Genomic DNA, 22,628 nt, shown 5'->3' with positions numbered 1-22,628 from the left:
TGGAGATTAAATAATATGCTCTGGAATGACCAGTGGGTCAGTGAAGAAATTAAGAAGGAAATTGAAATATTTCTTAAATGATAATGGAAACACAACATGCCAAAACCTATGGGATTCGACAAAAGCAGTACTAAGAGGGAACTTTATGTCTATAAACACCTACTTTTAAAAAGCAGAAAAGCATCAAATAAACAACCTAACAATGCATCTTAAAGAAATAGAAAAGCAAGAGCAAACCAAACCCAAAATTAGTATAAGAAAATAAATAATAGAGATAAGAGCAGAAATAAATGGAATTGAAATGAAGAAAACAATAAAAAGCATCAGTGAAATGAAAAGTTGGTTTTTGGAAAAGATAAACAACATTGACAAACTTTTAGCCTAACTAAGACTAAGAAAAAAAGAAGAGTGAAGTGAATAAAATCAAAGATGAAAAAGGAAACATTACAACTGATATCGCAAAAATTCACGGGATCACTAGTGGCTATTAAAAGCAACTGTATGCAAGGCCGGGTGTGGTGGCTCATGCCTGTAATCCCAGCACTTTGGGAGGCTGAGGTAGGTGAATCACGAGGTCAGGAGTTCGAGACCAGCCTAACCAACATGGTGAAACCTGTCTCTACTAAAAATACAAAAAAATTAGCTGGGCATGGTGGCACAACCTGTAATCCCAGCTACTTGGGAGGCTGAGGCAGGAGAATCGATTGAACCCAGGAGGTGGAGGTTGCAGTGAGCTGAGATCATGACACTGCATGCCAGCCTGGATGACAGAGCAAGACTATCTCAAAAATAACAACAACAACAATAATAATAATAAACAACTCTATGCAAAGAAATAGGAAAACTTACTAAAAATGGATAAATTTGTAGACACATCCAGCCTGCCAAGATTGAACCATGATGAAATCCAAAACCTGACCAGACCAATAAGAAATAATGAGATCAAAGCAGTAATAAAAAGTCTCCCAGCAAAGAAAAGCCTGGGACCTGGTGCTTCACTGCTGAATTCTACCAAACATTTAAAGAACTGATACCAACCTTAACCAAACTATTCAAAAAATAGAGACCTTACCCAACTATTTCAAACTCATTCCACAAGGCTAGTATTACACTGATACCAAAACCAAAGATACATCCAAAACAGAGAACTACAGGCCAATATCACTGATGAATACTGATGCAAAAATCCTCCACAAAATATTAGCAAATTGAATTCATCAACACATTAAAGTTGGGATGCAGTGTCCCAGGTTCACTCAACCCTTCCCCTTTTCCTGTGTGTGTCTACTTTGGCTGTGCTCCCAGGTGGCAGTGGTGGTGGCAATGTTGGTGTGTGGGCCTCCCAGGACAAGGGGAAAGTGAGTATGCCCTTCCTGCCTCCTGCCAGGTGTCTGTAACCTGTCACCAGCTCTGGTCAGGTCTTCAAGCAAGGGATCTGGAGATGTTCTTTTCCAATTTCTGGATTGGGAAATGGAGGCAAATTCTGGGTACTAGAGTCAGAACTAAGATGAGGCTTGATCAAGGGCATCTGGGGTCCTGAGAGGCAGAGACCGGAAACCCTCTAGAGCATGTGGGGATCTGGGTGTGTGTTCTGGCCAGTTGCTTCTCCCTGTGCCTCAATGTTCCAGGTATGCTTGGAGGGGCTGAGATCCTGGGGATGCCTGGAGCCTGGCTGCATGGCCTGGCCACCCTGATGCCTTTGTGTTCTCCGTGGCAGGCCAGCAAGGCTGAGGAGAATGGCTCTGACAGCTTCATGCACTCCATGGTCCCACAGCTGGAGCGGCAAATGGAGACCACCCAGAGCCTGGTGGAATCCTATGTGGCTGTTGTCAACAAGACCGTGTGGGACCTCATGGTTGGTCTTGTGCCCAAGACCATCATGCACCTCATGATCAACAATGTGCATGCACCGCCTCATGGGGGCAGGGGGCTCCTGTGGCACTGGGGATGCAGGTGGCTGTGTTGGCCTGGCAGAGATGACAACCAGCCCTGTGGGACCAGGTGCAGGGAGAGGGTCACGGTCCAGACCAGAGCTGTTCCATAGAACTGTAACATAGGACTGGGCACAGTGGCTCATGCCTGTAATCCCAGCACTTTGGGAGGCCAAGGCAGAAGGATGGCTTGAGCCCAGGAGTTTGAGACCAGCCTGGGCAACATAGTGAGACCTGGTCTCTACAAAAAAATTTTAAAAATAGCTAGGCCTGGTGGTGGCATGTGCCTGTAGTCCTAGCTACTCAACAGGCTAACCTTGGAGGATGACTTTGAGCCCAAGAGGTTGAGGCTGCAGTGAGCAGTGATCTCACCCACTGTACTCCAGCCTGGCGACAGAGCGAGATCTTATCTCCAAAAATTAAAAACTGAGTAGACAGGTGTCCTGGTGGCATGATAGGTCCTGGGTCCCCTCCCAGATCTGTGACCCTGGACTGGTGACTTGACTTTTCCTCTGGACCTCAGTGTCCCCATCTGAGTGAGAAAAGGCGGTGGAAAGGTAGGTCTTTGAGTCTAAGTGGTGTAGAAGCCGCATCTGAAAAGCCATGCTCGGAGCTCCAAGTCCATGGCACAGTCCCAGCAGGGCCTGGTGGGGTGGCCAGGGTGGCACGGGCATCAGGTCCCAAACTCCTTCCTTCTTTGCCCGCTCTCAGACAAAGGAGTTCATCTTCTTGGAGCTGCTGGCCAACCTGTACTCATGTGGAGACAAGAACATGCTGATGGAGGATTCTGCAGAGCAGGCACAATGGTGCAACGAGATGCTGCGCATGCACCACGTGCTGAGGGAGGCACCCAGCATCATCGGCGACATCAACACGACCACTGTCAGCATGCCCAGTGGGGCCCATGGATGACTCCTGGCTGTAGGTGCAGAGCATCCCAGCCCAACGCAGGTACCAGGGCTGGCCCCCATGGCCCCAAAGCCCCCCAACCTCCATGGCTGAGCCTGTGGGATCTTGGAACAGGCTCCATGCCCAAGTTGGCAGACGTGGGTGCTCTCTGGAGCTGTCAGAGAGGGCAGAGAGCTCGTGGTTCATGGTGTAAGGGCTGGAACTTGGAGGGTGTTGTGTGTGGGGCTGGAATCTGAGTCTGCCAGAGGCCTAGGAACATCATCCTGGGCATGCCGTACCTGTCGTGCAGTCTGAGTCATGCTGCCAGGTCAGGGTATCCAGCTCCCAACCTGGGAGTGCCAAGAGCCAAACCCACTGCAGAGCAGGGGTGATAGTCAGGGTCCCACCTCCTCTATCTGTTGGCAATCCAGTGGTGATATAGGATAAAACCTTGAGAGTCCCATACACATGGTCATCCCACAACACACCTCACAGACCAGGCAGGAGTCACATCACCAAGGCAGCCAGGACCCCATCCCCACCTCCTTCCTCTGTCCTATGCTATCAATAAGTAAGTTTCCCAGCCACATATAATGATTAGAACCTCCTCCCCATATGCCAGCTCCAACCTCCACTAGGTATGATACAGGGGGCGACCCTACCCCCCAGAATATACAAAATATTACACAGATACTATATGTACACTGGGGAAGGGGGTCCACCCCAGCAGCCCATGCCCTCACCTGCCTACAGTTAGCCCCACTGTTCTGCTTCAGCTGCCTCTCTGAATAAGATGGGAGCCCCCTTAGGGAAAAGTTGCTTTGGTGAGAGTAGGGAGGCCATCAGGCCTCCTCCAAACAAACCAGCTCTACCAGCCTCTGGCTCTTAAGTAACAAACATCACCATCCAGAAATGTAAGGACTCAGCCCTGGTCAGGTGGCAAAGGGTCTGTTTGTCTGCCCCCATTAGACAGGGGTCTTGTCTTGCTACCCTAATGGTAAAGGGGTGACTGGGAAGGGGTGGTAGGGACATGGTGGGGGCAGAGACTCCAGCTCCACTTCTCCAGGCTTATGCTGACAGGGGCCTGCTTTTATTTATTTTTATCCCATGACTTATTTTTTAATCCTATAACTTCTTTTTCATAATACTTTTTTTAAACTTTTCATAAAACTTTATTCTACCTTTTTTCACAACACTTTTCTGCCACAAATTTTCCACAACATTTTTTATCCCATAACTTTGGTTTGTGTTCTTTAAATAAACACACTTGCATAGTTACAATTTTGTAAAAATAAAAACTGATTATCTCGTGCCAAGCGTGCCCAGCATTTGCACATTCTCAATACTTTTAACACCATAGTTTTCAAGACACAAAATTTTAAGGCAAAAACAGCACTTTGCAACAATTTAATAATTTATTACATTACAGTAGCATCACAGTAGCAGTCAATAATGCCACTTTAGGCAACAGTGTTTCAGTATTTCCATTATACATTCTGTTTACTAGAATTCATAAATTGGTAAAAGTCATTCTAAGAAAACTTGGCAAATAAAGCTTTGCATTGGAATTGGCATTTCTTTCTCTACCTTTCCTTCCCCCAGTTTCTTTTAAACTACAGTATTCATATTTTAAAATGTTTTAACTTACTTCAAAATGTTAAGATAGCAGTTACATTTTTGAATAGTTATATTCTTTTAAAATGACTCTTTAAGATAAAGTTTTAGAGAAACTATATTATGGATAGGGCTGATTTACATTTTCACATTTTCTAAATATCAGCTTTGGTTTTAGAACTGATTTTTTTCATTTCTGGAAAAACCTATCAGGTTTAATCAAATACTTTAAAAATGATTATATATTGCAATATTTAAATAGGTATTTTAATTCTTTACTTTTTCAGAAATTCTAATTTATTCAGTAGAACTCACATTTTAAAATTCTATGTTTCTGATAAACTCTAACCTTCCAATGTTGCCTTCTAAGCAAATTGAAAGCTGCCTTATACTGAATGAGGAAGAGAACAAATACTTGGCTGAATGAGGCATTGCAAAGGAATGCATGCACTTTGAAGAGAGACTTAAGTTATTGTCATACGATTTATATTCTATGTAATTTTTCTTAAATATATGACAAAATGCCTACACAAAGAGTGGTATTTCAGTTAATATAGTACATTTACTTTCCAGACTGACATTCAGCTTAAATATGCCAGTGTGTGATTTAATCCATAGGTACCTGATGAACACATTATTGTCAGATTGGTTACAGATGCTAAATGCTATCTGAAGGTCATTCCTAGTCATTTATCTTTATCAGGGTAAAAGTGAAGTGATTTGAAATAAAAATTCCTTTGAAATAATTTATCAATATATTAGGTAAACCCAGTTTCAGAATTATAAAGAAAAACTGTTAGACCAAATAAGGTGGCTAATTAACAGTGGTACAACTTCTAGCCCGAGGGTTTAAAATGGACTTAAAGTAACTGTCTTTCAAGTGAACTCAAATAATGCAAAAGTGGCAAGTTCACAAAATAGAAGGCAAGAACGGGACCTTAAGTCCATTTTAAACCCTCAGGCTAGAAATTGTACCACTGTTAATTAGCCACATTATTTGGTCTAACAGTTTTTCTTTATCATTCTGAAACTGGGTTTATTTAATACATTGATATATTCAAACAATTTGGAAGAGTCAGTTGAAGTCACAATAACCCAATATTTGCAGTCTTTCAGTGACTGCAGGCAAATCTGTTATTTCATCTGTAAAATCATACTATTGCTCTCCTATTAATGTCATATTTATAGAAGTATCATGAGGATATCAAATGATAAAAATGGAGATGGTCTAGTAACTAGAAATGCCCACCCCAGGGAGCACACATACATCTCTCCCTACATCCTAATAATGTGACATATTTTGGAACACAGACATTAGAACTTCATGAAGTTTTAACTGTTGATTCTTTCCCAAGCATCATAAAGTTATGATTTAGGCAATGTATGACTGAAATAATTCATTCATCGTGTATAGGCACATTAACATAAATATGGCACAAAATATGCCTCTAACTGAAACTGAGAGGTATAAAAACATATTTCACTCTTTGTAAAGAACCCTGTGAGGAAATATAACTCTGTGATTGTATAGACACTTTTCCTCATAATACTTGGACATTCACAAACAGTAGATTGCACTGCGGCTTGTAAACATTTTAAGTTACATAAACTTCACCTTGATTTTAAAATGTAGTATAATACTGTCTACTAAAACTCCTTTTTGTTTCAACTAAGTACTCTCACATATATTGGTTTATAATAATGGTGGTTATTATTTTTTAAATGTTTTCCTCTCAAGGGAAAGAAGTAAATTCCTATGTCAGAGAAACCAATGTGGCTGAAGAATAGGTATTAGCCAGAGAGGTCTACATGGTAAAAATCAATCTTCTAGCCTCAAAGAAGCTCCATGAACATAGAGGAAGGCCAGGTGTCACACAGCTTTCCTTCACTCGAATTCATTCTTGACTAGAACCTGTATGCCTCTTCCAGGGATATTTAAACTCTTAAAGGATTTCTTATGATCTTTACTAAATACATTAAGAAGAATGCCAACCAGTGCCCTTTTGTGTACTGGGACATATACTCATGTGATTAAAACAGGTAACATGAACTCTGACTTTAAAATCTATTATAGATATAAATGCTCTAAGCTAGAAAAGGTTTTCCACATCCACAGTCAATGATGGGAGCCTTTCATTCCTCAGAAATAATCCCTTTTTAGGTCATTGAGAAAGGGTACAACTGCTGCAGCTCATGATGCAATATCTTCATGACCCCAGAGCACATACAAATCCTAAGGGAACTACCATAGTACAGCACTCATTCTTGGCACCAGAACAAATGAAACACTCTATCCTGCACACACCTGCCAGAGCAGACCACTTTCCTCTTCTGTGAGATTTAAAAAGCTCCCCAAAATGTTATTACTCCCATCCCCAATACACAGAAAATAGGGGAAAGGCTGTTTCCAGTTCTCGGCCTTTAAACAACTCTAAATGTCAGTACTCACAGTGGCATGTTACCAAGTAATAAACAGTGCGCACTTGAGGGCAAACCACATATTGAGCTAATGAAGAGCTCACTGTGGTTAGGATTCGACCAAACATAATAGCAGAATATAAGCAAATTTTATCTGAATTCTGTAATGAATGTACATGCTGCAATAACATTAAAAAAGCGTGGCAGCCTGTTCCAAACCAGTAAGAATAGTTTTGTGCAAATAGTGGGTCTTTGTGTGTTTGAATTCCCATCACCTAAGGGCAAACTCGATATGCATGCTAATGACCTGAAATTATCAAATTAAAAACAAAAATGCTAAAGGATGCCAGAGTGAACATCAGGGAAAGACCAACTCTCCCTTAACTTTTTACAAATAAATTTAAACGGTAAATTAGAAACATAAATAAATGTGAGTGGCTCTAACATTCAAATGGAGTAAATGAATGGTGTAGGAGATTAACCCCATAACTTTTTGTTGTTGTTGTTGTTTTAAATTTCTTGACCAGCTCTTAGATGATGATGATGTTTATCTCCCTGTTCTCGGCTGCCCGGTAAAAGAATGGCACGCAGGGTTTGCTGGGCAAGCCTGGGTGCTCCTGGGTGTCCTGCATTATAGGAGGCAGCTGCACAATCTGCTGTGCAGTGGGGTTGTCATGGGGAGAACCCTCCCTGGCCTCTGCTGTTGCAGGCTCCATGCTGTTGTCCAGGCTCACCTCATAAAAATCTTCGGAGAGAGGGAGGCGGGGGTCTGAGCACAGTGCAAGCCTCCCCTGCTCTTGCCTGCCCACCCCGCCTGAGGGCTCTACTCACCATCCGCCCCAAGTTCCTGGGGGGCTGGGGCCCCTGGAGCGGGCTCATCAGCAGGGTTCTGGGCAGCGGTGAGGAATTTGCCTTGACCCTCGTGGTTGCCCACAAGGGGCAACACCAGCTCCTGCAGCTCCAGCAGCTTCACCTGAAGGGAGGGGTGCTCAGCTCCCACCCTGGAGCCTGCGCCAGCACCCATGCCCAGCCCCACCCCCGCAGAGATGTTGCATGCCCTACCTTCATCTCCTCCTCCTTCTGGGACAGCCTGATGACATCCTCCATCTCCTGGTGCCGCGTGATTGGCACTGCCCCCTGGCTTTCATATCCGGTGAAGGACTCTCCTGCGAGAGGACACGGCTCAGACACTAGGGTCCCTCCGATGGCCCTGCAGCTCCCCTTGCCCGTGCCCTGGCCTCCCGCTCACTCATGCCATCTGTCGCTCCAGAGGGCTGGATGAATCCATGCTCCAGTGTTTCCACCTGCTCCTTCCCATTCGCTTTCTCCTTTGGGAGGTCCATAAAGCTGCTCTGGAGCCAAAATAATGGGGTCACATCTCGGGAGCGACCTGTTCTGCCCTGCCCCCACTTTTCTTGGCCCATGCCAGGACTCACTTTCAGCTCCTCCATGGCCTCCTTCAGGGCCTGGTAGCTCTCCCAACACACACACTCATCCCCAGTCCTCCCTGGGGCTGGGGCCTCTGCCTCTGGCTCCTTCCAGGCCGAGGCCACCAGTTGAGCCAGGTGCAGGCAGCACAGCCTTCGCACCTTCCGCTGCCCACATAGCCGTGCCTGCTCCTCCTGGGAACTGGCTCCAGCGGAGTTGAAAAATGCCACTTGAAGGCAAGAGGTGAGTATTCTTGTAGGGGCATAGACAGAACAAATGAGGCAGGGAGGTGGAGCACAGCCCCTTCACTTGGGGCCTCAGAGAGTGCACCTGTTGGCCACAGGTGACAAGGTGTCTGACCACTGGCTCCTGGAAGGGGTGAGGAGCCAGAGAAATCAGAAGGCAGGAAAACCAAGAGCATAAGGGGGTCTGGGAGGGACCACAGAGGAAGGTGGCAAAGCGGGGTGGGGAAAGTCAGGCTCACCGTGGACTCCCAGCTCTCCAGGTCCTCTGGGATGTTTGGCACGGGCAGAGGCACCTCCTCCTCCTCACTGTCCAGATGTCCTCTTCCATCTCCTGTAGGGAGTTGGCCAGAGGGGTCCTCAGACAACCCAACAAGGGAGGTACTGTGGGCCCACCTCTGTCCCCACCCTGACCGTGTAACCCTGAGCCAGCCTCTCCCCAGAGGTGAATGAGCTGCTGTTCTTTATTTTTCCTTTTAAGAACCAAGATCTTGCTGTGTTGCCCAGGCATAGTCCCACTACTGGTCAGTGCGGGAGTCCTGACCTGCTCCCTTTCTGATCTGGGTCAGTTCATTCATCCTTAGGCAACCTGGTGGCCCCCTGCTCCCAGAAGGTCACATATTGATGCCGAACACAGTGAAGACACCTGGTTGGCATAACTACCAGCTGTTCTAAAGGTCTCTTCCAACCCCTCAATCCTATGCTGCTAACAGTCCCCCATTCTTCCTGGGGCTCTCTCCTCTTCCTCTGAGTGGTCTCCTGTACCTTCTCCAGGGAGAGCCATGAGGCTCAACTGGGTCTCCAGCTGTTGGTTCTGCTGGCTGGCAGCTTCTAGGTGCTCCTAAGGGGATGGAAAACAGAGTGAGAAGGCACAGAGGTTGCCAAGTCATCCCACTCGGGGCCCCGTCCTCAGCAACTCCCTCCTCCCCTGGGTCTCCTGCAACTTTTGGCAGGCCATCTCAGCCACCACGTTGTCCTGAGCTTCCTGCTGCTGCAGCTGGTCCATGTGCTGGGTCTGCAGCAGTAACTGCCTGTGCAGTGCCTCCTTCTCAGAGGTCAGCTGCTGATAGGTGGCCGTGTACTGCTGCAGGTGACCCAGGTACTAATCTCGCTGCTGCTGCAGACCTGAGACTCTTGGCTCTTCAGCTCCACCTGCAGGAAGACCCTGGGCATGAGGGCGTGTGGTGGCTGGCTTCCAGATTCTGGACCCATTAACAGGGTAGCCAGGGCACTGTGGGGCTCTGTCACCTGCCCAGGACCCTGGTCCCTTGTTCCAGGCCTAAGAGGCTTCCTCCCTTGCCTAGAACCCCATGCCTCCTTCCGCAGCCTCAAATCTCATGTTCTTCTTCCCTCAATTTAAACTGTAGGCCACAGACTGGTGGAAAAGCAGAGGGAGTCAACCACCACCTGTTAAGTGTGCTACATGCCTAATGCTTTCCATGTATCCTCTCATTCAATCCTCAGCACCTCTGCAAGGAAAATGCTAACTTCCTTTTGAAGTTAAAGAAACAGAGACTTAGAGATGAACAGTAGTTGAATGGTGACCAGTGGAACCCAGGCCAGAATCCAGTTTGAATCTAAGGAGGTTTTTTGTTTTGTTTTGAGACAGTGTCACTCTGTGGCCCAGGCTGGAGTGTAGTGGTGCAATCTCAGCTCACTGCAACCTCCACCACATGGGCTCAAGCGATTCTCGTGCCTCAGCCTCCTGAGTAGCTTGGATTAAAGGCATGTGCCACCATGCCTGGCTAGTTTTTTTTTTGTTGTTGTTGTAATTTTACTAGAGGTGAGGTTTCGCCATGTTGGCCAGGCTGGTCTCGAACTCCTGATCTCAAGTGATTCTCCTGCCTCAGCCTCCCAAAGTGCTGGGATTACAGGTGTGAACCACCATGCCTGGATAAGGAGCCTCTTATCACTGTCTCTTCCCCTATGATTGGGCAGCTCCATGCATCTAGCTGGGATGATGATGTCCAGATCTGGGAGGAGCCCAGGGCTACCCACCTCTAAAAGTCAGAGGGCAGGAAGCAAGAAACAGTCATAGGGCTGCCCCGGAGGGTGCTGGGGTCACCTGCCCCCCAGCTGTAGCGGCCTTTGGCCTGGCACCTCCCCTCCCCAGAGGCTGGTGGCCACCTCCCAGCCCTTCTTGGATGGGGTGGAGGTTACCATCTCCTTCACCTCCTCTAGCTTCCCCTGCAGCTCATTTACTTGCTGCACCAAGTGCAGTGCACTCTTGTTCTCGTTCTGCACAGAGAGAAGCAATCAGTTTCCATCCACTGCAGCTGGAGACACCAGAACTTGGTGTCTGCCTCCCATGTCACTGGGAAGGGTGGAGGCAGGTTAGAAAAATCATCCCTTCTCCCCCACAGCCATCAGAGCAGGGCCTGAGGAGCTGTAGCTCACAGGTGCCTTTAGAAGTACCATTTCGTGTGAGGGCTACACTGCCCCATTTTACAGGTGGGGAAACAAAGGCCTGGAGGGATAGGGATGAGGGAAGGCTTCCCAGGTGGGGCAACCCACCAGATCCTTGAAGCTGCACTGTGGCTCAGCCAGCTGCTTGTCGAGCTTGTGGTTCTGGGAGAGCACAAGCCTCTCCTGTTTTCGCAGCCTCTCCTCCTGCTTTTGTAGCCTCTCCTCCTTCTTCCACAGTCTCTCCTCCTGGTCCCACAGCCTTTTTTCCTGCTTTCGCAGCCTCTCCTCCTCCTTTCTCAGCCTCTCCTCCTGCTTGCGTAGCCTCTGCTCCTGCTTTCGCAGCCTCTCACCCTGCTCCCCTAGCATCTTCTGCTGCTCCTGAAGCACCTCGTTTTGTTCACACAGTCTCTTCTGCTCCCGCACCCTCCACTCCTTCTGCTCTCGGAGCATCTCCTCCTGCTCCTGGAGTCTCTGCTTTTGTTCCTTGCTCAAGAGACTCAAGGCCTGATTGTTTTCCACCTGGGATTGGAGCTTTCCCTCCAGACCCTCCACTTCCTGCCTCAGGTGTTTGGCCTCATCTTGTAGCTGTTCCACCACAGAGGTCACTGCTGGGGGCGCCACGGATGGGGGCTCAGCTGAGAAACGAAGCAGATAATAAGGGCCTCTGGATTCCCCACCTCCCTCCAAAAAAAATCCCTCTTCTTGATGCACAGCTCCTCTCAGGCTTCCCAAACTTGGTCTCACTGCTAATGATTCCTTGCACCTGATGGTAGCCAATTTCCAAGCCACTTTCACATAGAGAACACTGTGAGTGGCTGACAACGGGCACTCCTCCCTCTTTGCTGATGGGGACCCCGAGGCTCATGGAGATGACAAAACTTGCCATCTCCTGGCACAGACCTCTTTCCCTCTGCCTCAAAGCCCTTCCATCCACCCACCTCCCTGGGGCATTCTAAGCCACCCCCACAGACCTCTGATGCCAGTCCTGCTCCCAGGTCACACCAGCCCCACCTTACCCATCTGGTTTTTGAATTCGGACAAGCTCCTCTCCAGCTCCTGTATCCGATGTATGTCACTCTTCTTCTCTTCCTTCAATGTGTGAGCCTGCCCAAAGCACAGGGGAAAGGGCCCTGGGGAGAGGGGCTGGTGGCTGGACAGGCTACCATCTCCCTCTCTGCCCCCATCTGCACAAAGCACAGACCCAAGACCACCTCTGGCTGTACTATTCCCATTTTACACAGATGCCCAGAAAGATCCAGTGACCTATCTAAGGTGGGGGCTGAGGGGTCAGGTCTCACCTCCACCGACATTTTCCGCATCCTCTCTTGCCACCGGGCCCTCTCTCCTTTTATGTGTTCAGCGTATTCGTCTTTCTGTAGCTGGACTTGTTTTAATGACTCTGTCATCTGCAAGAAATGGGCACAGAAGTTAGGAAGGGCTGTCACTGGTCCTCACCTGCTCCTGGCCACCTGGGGTCATCTTCCTTCCACATCCCTCCCTCTGCAAAGCCTCACCTGTGTCACATGTGCGTTCAGCAGCGCCCGCTCCTTTATGGTCTGCTGTAACCGCCGCTGGAGGACTGCTTCACTGCAGCTCGAGGACTGGATGGTGAAGAGTGAGAAGGTTTGATCTGGGGAGCCCAGGCAGTGCCGCTTAAAAGGGCTAGGGCTAGGCTCAATATACAACTTGGTTAGTAAAGATCAAGGCATTTCCAAGCCCATGGCCTGGTTATTAAAAGAACTCAGTAAAGTTGGAAGGGACAGGGAAAGAGATCGAATTTACAGCTGGCTAACAGAGGCCCAGAGAGATCAGATAATATTGCTGTTGTTATTACTGTTATTACTACCACTGTTTGAGCCGCCATGGAGTACTTCACCAGGTTCCATGCTACAAGCCCATTTCATCCTCACAAACACCATGTGAGACAGTTACTAGGATTACCTCTATTGTGTAGATGAAAAACATCGAGTGTTCCAGGTTAAGTGCTTGCTTAAGATCACTTAGACAGAGCTGGGATTTGAACACCCAGGTCTATCCTATTCTCTAAGCCCATTTTTCTTGTTGGGGATGGGGGCACAGATAGGAAGGGGGAAATTAATCTTTTGTTCACTTTTTGAAAGGATAATACATTCATATAGTCCAAAACTCAGAAGGTACAGAAGGGAGGTGTCTCCCAGGCAACCTTTACTCTCTCCTGAGTTTTTTATGAATGCTTGCAGATGTGTTTTTGTATATTATCATAGTACACACACACACACACACACACACACCACACACCCCTTTCCTCTCTCTACAGAAACGGTAACATACTAAAGACACTCTTCTGTACCTTCACAGAACAACTACCCAATACCCCACCTAGGAAAGGGCAGGGCAGGCACTTGGCCTCTGAGCTCTGCATCCAGTGCTCACTCCCCACAGTGCCTCCCAGCTCACCCACAGCAGCTGACTCAGCCCCAGGCTGCCTCTAACAACCATACACAAAAGCAGTGAGAAATGAGCATGCTGCCTTCTGGGCAGGACACTCCATCCTGCAGAAGGGACTTTTAGTCTCACTCCTCCATCTGGGAAGCCAGGCTGCCAGGGGATGGGGCAGCTGGTTGGACTCACCCTGTCCTCTTCCTGCTGCTGTGTAGACACAGCACAGAGAGCCCGCTCCAATTCTTGAATACGCTGTAAGGAGTATTGCAGGCGGCCAGCCAGATCCTTGGACTCTTCTGTAATGAGAGAGGTTGAGATGGGGCCCAAAGGACTCCCCGTAAAGACCTGTCAAAGTGCCAGGTTGAAGGATGATGGGATGCCCAGATTCCCACCTTCGAAGTGTCGGGCAGCACGTTTAGTATGGTAAAGGGTGGTCTTCAAGTCTGCCTTTTCCGATGTGAGGACGTTGATTGTCTGGAATTGAATGTTTGGGAGAAAAGCCAAGCAAATGCTGAAAGACAAGGAAAGATGCATTCTCCAGAGGACAGGAGAAAGCTCCCCACCCTCCACTCACCTCTAACTGCTCCGTTTGTGCTTTGTGTATTTCATTGTTTGCTTTCTTTGCCTATAGGAAGAGGAAGACAGAGCTCTTACCACGGGGAGGCAGAGATGGCACAGCAAGGGACAGGCCCCTAGAATGCCACCAATGCCCCAGGACAGGCCCACCCATGGGACCAGGTTATCAGGGACCCTGTGGGGATGGGGCGGAATCTGAGGGGTGAGCCTTCTTCCCCAGGCTGGGAGTGGGTAAGATGAGACTGGCACCTCTACATCTGAGTGCCCCCCAAACCCAGCAGTCATGTGAGCAAATAAATCATGTTACTTCTTCCAGCTGATGTTCCACTTGTTTCTTCTGCTCTTTCTGTGGGGAGAGTCAAATTCAGGTGACTAAGAGTGGCCCCCTCAACTCTATTCCCCAGACCAGGAAGTGGTAGGCGGGGACCAGGAATGGATTTTAAAGGCAACATTCTCAGACCCAATGGCAATACAAACTGGCCAACACTCCTCAAGCTCCCAAGGACAGAGGATTTGGGTCTTTGTTGGTTTTTTCCCACAGCCACAGAACTCAAAGTCTGAATCTGGATTCTCTTGAAAGGACAGTAACATAAACCTCTAGAGAGGGAGTCTCAGGAAGGCCCACCCTTCTGCCAGCTTGTGAATTAGAAAGGCGCCTTCATTCAACAAAATTTTATGGAGCACATACGGGCCAGCTACAGTTCTTCACAGCAGATATAGGATGAAAAAGGACAGACAGGAGCCCTTGGCCCTCAGGTTTCCATTCTAGGGGGCTTTAAATCTCAGACTCTCAGAGCTAACAGAGACCTTTGATGCTCTACCTCCTCCGGAAACACGAGCCCAAGGAGGACAGGTGGCTTGTCCAGACTCAAAGCAAATTAGGGACTGAGTCAGGGCAGAAATACAGGTTCCCTGACAACCAGTCAGGCTAGCGCTTCCCTGAGAGGTGACAACCCCAGGGCATGTGTGGCAAGGACTGGAGCAGGGGTGTCTGGAGAAGAGAGAGTCGGCAAAGAGGGCAGCGACAGAAGAGCCACGCTGCATGCTCCTTGCTCTGGGGTCCCTCCCGGTGAGGCCTGTGTGCTCCAGCTCCCCATTTGCCATTGGCACCAGGGTCCCCCAGCCCCTTTCTTCAGGGCCCCAAGGGGAAACTAAAGCCCAGGATTGGCAGTGTGGAATCAGGGGACCCCACTGGACTCTTACCAATGATTCTATGTTTTCATTGAGTTGATTGATAGTCACAGAGCTTGACTCCAGGCCTACTGCTACTCCTTGGTACTGGCTCTGAGGCACATGCAGAGAGGAGGAGTTGGAAGAGGATTGTGGGGAGAGGTAGAGAGAACAATCATTAGGGCTGGGGTGTATGTGGGCTGTCTCAGGTGGCAGAGGGTCACCCAGCCCCCATTGTGAGAGGAGGTTGGAGGGCTGGCCTGCAAAGTCACTGCACCTCGGCCCAGGGCCTCTTACTTCCAGATCCTTCAGGGTAACAGATGATGCAGGAGTAATAAAAATGAGAAATCAAAAAAAAAAAGAACTTACATGGGAAATAGTTATGTATATAGAGAAAGTATAAAAACAGCAAGGAGCCGGGCACAGTGGCTCACACATGTAATCCCAGCAGTTCGGGAGGCTGAGGCGAGTGGATCACTTGAGGTCAGGAGTTCAAGACCAGTCTGGCCGACATGGTGAAGCCACATCTCTACTAAAAATACAAAGATTAGCCAGGCATGGTGGCAGGTGCCTGTAATCCCAGCTACTCGGGAGGCTAAGGCAAGAGAATCGCTTGAACCCGAGAGGCAGAAGTTGTAGTGAGCCGAGATCACACCACTCCACTCCAGTCTGGGTGACAGAGTGAGACTCTGTCTCAAAAAAAAAAAAAAAAAAAAGGCCCAAATCCCACATGCCTGCTCTGTACGTTATTCGCAGATTATTTTTAAACTTTTAGGTGTCACCATTTCCAAGATGATAAAAGATGCGGGGAAGGAAAAAAACCCACCAATCAAGCAGGTGAAGAAGCAGACAGAAACAGGCTGAAGGTTAATGGCAGCAACATAAAACAAGGCAGAGGCCAAGTATCCCCCAAGCCAGAGAAGCCTCAGGGCCATGCACAGCTGGAGACAGCAAGCCAGAGGGGGGTCTTGGCACTGCCTCAACTTTCACTTGTCCAATGGGGGAGCACTACCCCATTGGAGTGGTTAAGGTTGGACACCAGCACCTTCAGAATGTCCTGAATCCACAGGAGGTGACAAGGGAAAAACAAGGGCAGGGGGCGAAAGACAGAAGTGGCTTAGAGAGAAGTAAGAAAGTCAGGGTAGGAGGAAGATGTGGGTTCAGGAAAAGGAAATGCTGAAGAAGAGCAGAGGAGATTAAAACCATGGCCTGTGCCATTCTTCCAAATGGCCACCTGCTGCCTTGCCAGGGGCAGGAACAAATAGATGGAAAAGTCCCTTGAGTGATGCAGTCACAGAGTGGAGTCAGCTGACCAATACAGCTCTTAATGTGCTCACTGGACCCCTCTCCTCAGGCCCAGGACATGGGTGATGAATCTGGTAGAGCTCAAGACCTCCACCTCCATTAAAAAAAACAGACTCCTGAGTAAGAGTTCACCTGAACTAAGGGGTCTCCAGCTAAAAAACAAGTTTGAAAGACACTGATCTTATCCAGAATCATCTTACAGAGGAGGAAACTGAGGCCCAGCAGAGGAAGTGATTTTTCTGTGTTCACCCAGCAAGCTGGTGGCAAGTTAGAGCTTCTCTTCCTCCTAGGGCCTGGGGCTCTCCTCACCACACCCTGGACCCCCTTCAGTGACTCCTAAAGGGACAGCCTGATGGCAAGTGGCTGTACTCATTAGCCCAGCTTCCCCTTGAGAGTGGGGATCAGGAAAATCAAACAGCAATGACCATTTCCTGGGTATCCTGGGTGTTTACAGCAGGCCACGTACTAGGGGTTAACATGAAAGCAACAATAATAAGGAATCTCATTTAAACTTCACAAATGGAAGTCAAACAATACTACCCCTATTTTACAGACGTGAAAAGAGAGGCCCAAAGAGCTCAAGCAACTTGCCATAAATCAGATCCCTAGCAGATGGAGAAGCAGGATTCAAACCCAGAATTCTTAACCAGTACCCAGCAATCTCAACAGTTACCCTCTACTGCCCCTTGTGCCCTCTGTCCCCAGGAGCCTGGCCAGCCAAGACTCACATCCCCAGGTGAGTGGCAACCACCAGAAGTGGTTGTCTCAGGGCTACTGCCAGTTTTTTTCTTTTTTGTCTTCGCTCCTTCTGGAACACCAGAGCTCTTCCTTTGCTGATATTCTTTTAGCTGTGGGAAAGAAGAGTAGTAATACACATGAGAACTACCAGCCCCTACAGCCACACCCTCCTTACAGTTTTTGCAAAATACTCTTATACACCATCTGATTTAATGCAACCAACAACTGTACAAGGTGTTGTCACAATCACTTAGTGATTGAGAGGGATGGATATTATGGCTAAAAAAAAAGTGGGGCAGGGGGGCAATAATGGAACTTAAACTCAGTCTTCTGACTCCAAGCTCTGGGGTTTTGCCATGAATCAGCAGCTGCCAGGGACCAAATCCAGAGGCAGGGGTAGAAAAGTAAACATTACATAGGCAGGAACTACACACTGTGTGGTTTAGTCATACATCCTCACATGTCTGTTAGTGTGAAGAAGTGCACCAGTATCTCTCACACTTTTATATCAACGTGTCCTCATGGCAGAAGGCAGCTTTTTTGTTAAATCTGGGAATTTATCAGAAAGAGGACAACCCAAGTCTCATTTCAGAAAGAAGTCTGGTATACTCTTAGAAACCTATGTGAGGGTCATCCCTAAGTACATTAATGTTTTTCCTCTCAAGAGAATCAAGGGAAACTGATGCTTCTGAAAGATCTCCCACATTTATCCTGTGGCATTCAATGTACCCCAAGTTGAGATGATATGAAGAAGATTCAAGCTGTCAAGTTCAGTTTCCCAAGATCTATTCCACAGAAGGTGAGCAAATCTCACTTCAGAGACCACTGACTGAAGGGCAGTCTGGTCCCAGAACCATGGAGAATTAGAATATCAGGTAGAGAACTCAGAAAAAAATGTTCAAGTCTCTCTGGAGAGTAGAATCCTGGGAGAAAACCAAACCAAACCCATTCTCCCATTACCACCCAGAGATACTGCCAACGTTTTGAGCTCACAGGGGAAGTTTAGGCTTTTCACACTGTCGATGTCTATGTGAATGGAGTAAGGCAGCCTGAAACCTCTTGCTCCTAGTTACCATAGTCCCCATTTCTCTTCTAGCTGGAAATTTGTGCTGTGACCAGAGGAACCAGAAATGGGGTGAGAATGCTTAGGGGACTGGGTTGTAAGATCAAAGGCCGGTCTTGCAGCAGTAATGACAGTTCCTAGGGGGACTGTGACATCACTACATTCCACTCCTCCTGGGGGTGGGGGGAACGACATCCGTGCAATGGCTGAGTTGCCGATCCACGATGGGGGAGGGGGGCATAGGGCTGGGACCCAGGTCCTTGGAGATGCCAGTCCAGAGAGCCCAGGGAGGTTGGGCTTGGGTCAGCAGGAGGGGAGAGCAGAGTCTGCTCAGGGAACCCCAGGAGTCACCAGCCCAAAGTCACCCAGGGATGACTGGAGATGCTGGGGGGTTAGGGCTGGGGGTCCCAGGTCCTTGGAGAGGTGAGCCCAAAGAACCCAGGGAGGTTGGGCTTGGGGCGGCAGGACGTGAGGGCTGAATATGGAGCAGGGAGCCCCAGCAGTCACCCGCCCAAAGTCACCCCAGGGTGATTGGCAAGGGCAGAGGCTGGGCTGCTGGCTGAATGGGTGGGGCTGACTGACAAGACTTTGGTGGAGGAGCCCAGGGGCGCCGGGGTAGGGGGGCCCAGCCCAGTGTGTCTCAGGAGGGGATCTCCGGCTAGGTTGGGGGGCCATGACCTTTTTCTTGGCTTTTTACCTTTTTCTTGGCTGCTGCCAATTTGTTCTGTCGAGTTTCTTCTAACATCATGGGGTGGGGAGGGAGGTAGGGTTGGGGCCACATCAGCGAACACCTCCAGTCACCTGCCAGGCTGCTGTGTGACTGAGCCAGAGGAGGCGTAACCAGGACCACACTAGAATGCAGAATAGGGGTGTGGCCTTAATGCTCCAATCCCATTGGTCAATGAGAAAGATGAAAGGGAAAGGAGGCGTGGCCAGGCAGCAGTGTGTCCAGAGGAACCTGTGACATCACAAGGAAAGCTACCTATGCGACTGCTGTCCCCGCCCACTTGGGGAGAGGGGCGGGGCCTGCCTACTCCAGGAGAGGAGAGGGACGGTTTTGGCTTTAAAATGTTAAAAATAAACTTTAAAAAATATATGTGTTTATACTTTATATATATGTGTGTCAGTGTGTGTGTGTCTGCATGTTCCTCCAGAGCTGTCCTCATTATCCAGCTTGTATACATGGTCTATGATTTTGGCCTACATTTTTCATCTTCAGATGGAGTACAAGAATTACCAGTATTACCCCAGTTAAGACACAAATCCTATAAAAATGGAAAATCCATAGCATGTTTGATGATTAATGAATGAAGTGGACTATATTATCCAACATTCCAATCATTCCAATAAGGTAAAATAATCACAATGATTTCTCTGTTTTGGAAAAAACATTTCTCTTATTCTCCTACATTATTAAGAATTTTTAAAAAACAAGAAACATGTCTAATATCTTTAAAAACACAAAGCTTTTGGGCTGGGTGTGGTGGCTCACACCTGTAATCCCAGCACTTTGGGAGGCGTAGGTGGGTGGATCACCTTAGGTCAGGACTTCAAGACCAGCCTGGCCAACATGGTGAAGCCCGTCTCTACTCGAAATACAAAAACTAGCCAGGTGTGGTGGTGGGTACCTGTAATCTCAGCTACTCGGGAGGCTGAGGCAGGAGAATCACTTGAACCCGGGAGGCAGAAGTTGCAGTGAGCCAAGTTCACACCACTGCACTCCAGCCTGGGTGACAGACTGAGACTTCATCTCAAAAAAAAAAAAAGTCAAAAATTAATAAAAACACAAAGCTTTCCATTTAATAAGCACTCAAAGCTCTTTACTGGTTTAAAGCAAACACAAGGCCTATTTTTCTAGAATCACCTGGCCTCTCTAGGCCTTGCAAATGAAACTGAATTTCTCACTTGATACTTGGCTATGACTTGCAATCATGAAAACCAAGAATTGTGTTATGTCACTGTGTATTGCTTGTTACCCGAATTCCACACTAGGCTGGGATCAAGGGTTGAATCTTTCATGATTTGCTCCATAACCTGTGAGTTTCTTTTCCTACACCAAACTAAGCTTTGTTCTAGAGTTCTGCAATTTACAGTTAGTAGACAAGAGTGGTTCTCAAAAATGTAGTCTCTGGACTAGCAGCACCAGCAGAACCTGAGAACTTTTTATAAGTGCAAATTCTCAGGCCCCACCCTGGACATGGTGAATCAGAAACTCTGGAGCAGGGCTCAGCAATCTGTGCTGCAGTCATCCCTCCAGGTGTTCAAGGACCTCTGGCATACAGCAGGTAGAAAAATGTATTTCCTTCTGTAGGTCAAAGCCAGGGATACCATATGTTCTGTCTTGATATGAAACAATGACATGCAATTAAAAGACATAAATCTCCTTCCTGCTCCCACCCTCCATCCAAGGTGTTTTATTTTCATGAGTTAAATAAGAAAACAAATGGCAATCAGAGATTCAGCCTAAAAGGTATGTTTACAAGTGTCACTTCTCATCCAGCCTGATCTCATACAATACCATTTACACCCTCTTACCTCTCAAGTTTTTTAAAAAGTGTCTTCACAATGTAAGTCTCAGGCACACTAGCAGTTCTATAATAAAATACCAAGTAGATCAGAATGTCCAAACTTACTAGAGAAGAAAAGTGGAATCACTGGCTGTATTTTCAAATTGCATTCAACAGGAAATGTAAGTTTTGAATTCTTTTCACCTTCACACTTCCAAGTTAACAGCATTAAATCAGAATACTCCATTCTTCCAAAGCCTCTAGCCAGGCAAAGTTTTACTGTATTACTTCTTGCTTTCAATGGATATAAAGCAGAGTCCTGCTAGGCACATTTTATATACCTGCAAAGATGCAGAACTAAACAGTTCCATCTGTTCAATATTAAAACAAAAGTCCTGCAAACCTCGGATGGTGAGTGTAATACTTCAGCACTAGCACCAAAGCCTCAAATATAAAAAGATACCAAGATCGCCACTAGCAAACAAAATGAGCTCTCGGCCGGGAGCTGTAGTTCACGCCTGTAATCCCGACACTTTGGCAAGCCAAGGTGGGAGGATCACTTGAAGTCAGGAGTTCAAGACCAGCCTGGGCAGCATAGTGAATTCTCATCTCTACAAAAAATTTTAAAAATTAGCTGGGCGTGGTGGCACACACCTGTAGTCCTAGCTACTTGGGAGGCTGAGGTACGAAAATTGCTTCAGCTCAGGAGTACAAGGCTGTGGTAGCTATGATCATGCCACTGCACTCCAGCCTGGGTGACAGAGCAAGATCTCGATAATTATAGTCTGTCCTGCTCCTGTTTATGTTAAAATGCTTTCAATCAGCAGGATAAAAATTAAGTGAAATGTGACTTGGGAGCTTGGCCAGAAAATAGGCAATGGAGAAACAGGCACTTCCCACCAGAATAAAAATGGCCAATAAGCATATAAAAAAGATTCAAGGCCGGGGCTGTGGCTCACACCTGTAATCCCAGCACTTTAGGAGGCCAAGGTGGGTGGATCACCTGAGGTCAGGAGTTTGAGATGAGCCTGACCAACATGGCGAAATCCCATCTCTACTAAAAAATACAAAAATTAGCCAGGCATGGTGGTGAGCACCTGTAATCCCAGCTACTCAGGAAGCTGAGGCAGGAGAATCACTTGAACCCAGGAGGCAGAGGTTGCAGTTAGCCGAGATTGCACTGTTGCATGCCAGCCTGGGCCATACAGCAAGACTCCATCTCAAAAAAAAAAAAAAAATTTCAAAAGCACTAGAAACCAAAGAAATGTAATGAAAACAATGAGATTTTCTCCTTAAATATCAGCAAAGAGGACAAATGGAAGGGGGACACTGGAGCTCTGCCCTTGTTGGGAGTAGAAACTGAACCAATTTTTCTGCAGGATAATTTGAAAATTTCTATTAAAAATCTTAAAACTATTTTATGTTATTTTCCTCCAGAAATTCTCCTTCTGTGAATTCAGCCCCAAAATGCTTGCTTGCATCCATTAAAATATATATATAAGAAAATTTACTTCTGGAGTGGCAATGATTAACTTAATATACATCAAACTTTTAAAAAGATGACACCAAGGATATAGTTACTGCCATGGAAATATGCCCAAAACATAGTGACAAAAGACTATATATTATGATTCTACTTTTTAAAATGTTCATATGCATAAAAAAGTATGAAAAGCAACAAACCAGAATGCTTTCAGTGGCAAAATTAAAGACTTTTCTTCATATTTTGTCTTCCAAATTATTACTAAAAGAATGCAATTTACTTTATAATCAGGGAGAAATATTATTTTCATTTATTTACATATAAATTTCTTTTCTTTTCCTTATTTTTTCTCACGGATGTATCACATGTACCCTAGAGAGCTTGAATCCCTACCTCTTGAGGTAAATCAGACCAGTTCTGTCTCTATCAACTTGCCTT

At 47.2% G+C, this 22,628-nt stretch overlaps 2 protein-coding genes across 6 annotated transcripts in view; one reads left to right on the top strand and one right to left on the bottom strand.

Annotated features, from left to right (window-relative positions):
- The window catches only part of LOC100443202 (golgin subfamily A member 6D), a 43,272-nt gene extending 24,165 nt beyond the window's left edge, over nucleotides 1–19,107 (bottom strand). For 2 of the 5 annotated variants that reach the window (XM_063716243.1, XM_063716242.1), the window contains exons 1-16: nucleotides 18,898–19,107; nucleotides 17,128–17,247; nucleotides 15,128–15,208; nucleotides 14,232–14,270; nucleotides 13,923–13,973; nucleotides 13,741–13,822; nucleotides 13,538–13,644; nucleotides 12,442–12,528; nucleotides 12,226–12,333; nucleotides 11,944–12,031; nucleotides 11,036–11,562; nucleotides 9,287–9,362; nucleotides 8,764–8,855; nucleotides 8,101–8,203; nucleotides 7,914–8,017; nucleotides 7,683–7,824 (exon numbers count right to left, since the gene is read on the bottom strand). In XM_063716243.1, coding sequence (XP_063572313.1) covers nucleotides 7,683–7,824; nucleotides 7,914–8,017; nucleotides 8,101–8,203; nucleotides 8,764–8,855; nucleotides 9,287–9,362; nucleotides 11,036–11,562; nucleotides 11,944–12,031; nucleotides 12,226–12,333; nucleotides 12,442–12,528; nucleotides 13,538–13,644; nucleotides 13,741–13,822; nucleotides 13,923–13,973; nucleotides 14,232–14,270; nucleotides 15,128–15,208; nucleotides 17,128–17,247; nucleotides 18,898–18,981 — 1,891 coding nt within the window. In that variant the 5' untranslated portion in view covers nucleotides 18,982–19,107. Of the gene's footprint in view, nucleotides 1–5,436; nucleotides 7,597–7,682; nucleotides 7,825–7,913; nucleotides 8,018–8,100; nucleotides 8,204–8,763; nucleotides 8,856–9,286; nucleotides 9,363–11,035; nucleotides 11,563–11,943; nucleotides 12,032–12,225; nucleotides 12,334–12,441; nucleotides 12,529–13,537; nucleotides 13,645–13,740; nucleotides 13,823–13,922; nucleotides 13,974–14,231; nucleotides 14,271–15,127; nucleotides 15,209–17,127; nucleotides 17,248–18,897 lie in introns of those variants that run through there. The other 3 variants (XM_063716241.1, XM_054532949.2, XM_054532950.2) reach the window with 3 other exon arrangements.
- Nucleotides 1,694–2,843, top strand: LOC100939721 (putative GED domain-containing protein DNM1P34). Its single transcript, XM_063716326.1, has 2 exons — nucleotides 1,694–1,900; nucleotides 2,643–2,843. Exons 1-2 carry the CDS (start codon nucleotides 1,694–1,696, stop codon nucleotides 2,841–2,843), a joined length of 408 nt encoding a protein of 135 aa, XP_063572396.1.
- Nucleotides 19,108–22,628: the final 3,521 nt, after the last annotated feature.

This window comes from Pongo abelii, chromosome 16, assembly GCF_028885655.2.
Source record: "Pongo abelii isolate AG06213 chromosome 16, NHGRI_mPonAbe1-v2.0_pri, whole genome shotgun sequence".
NCBI classification, from domain to species: Eukaryota; Metazoa; Chordata; class Mammalia; order Primates; family Hominidae; genus Pongo; species Pongo abelii.
Note: the sequence above shows the minus strand (reverse complement) of the source record. Positions and strands in the feature narration are given on the sequence as shown.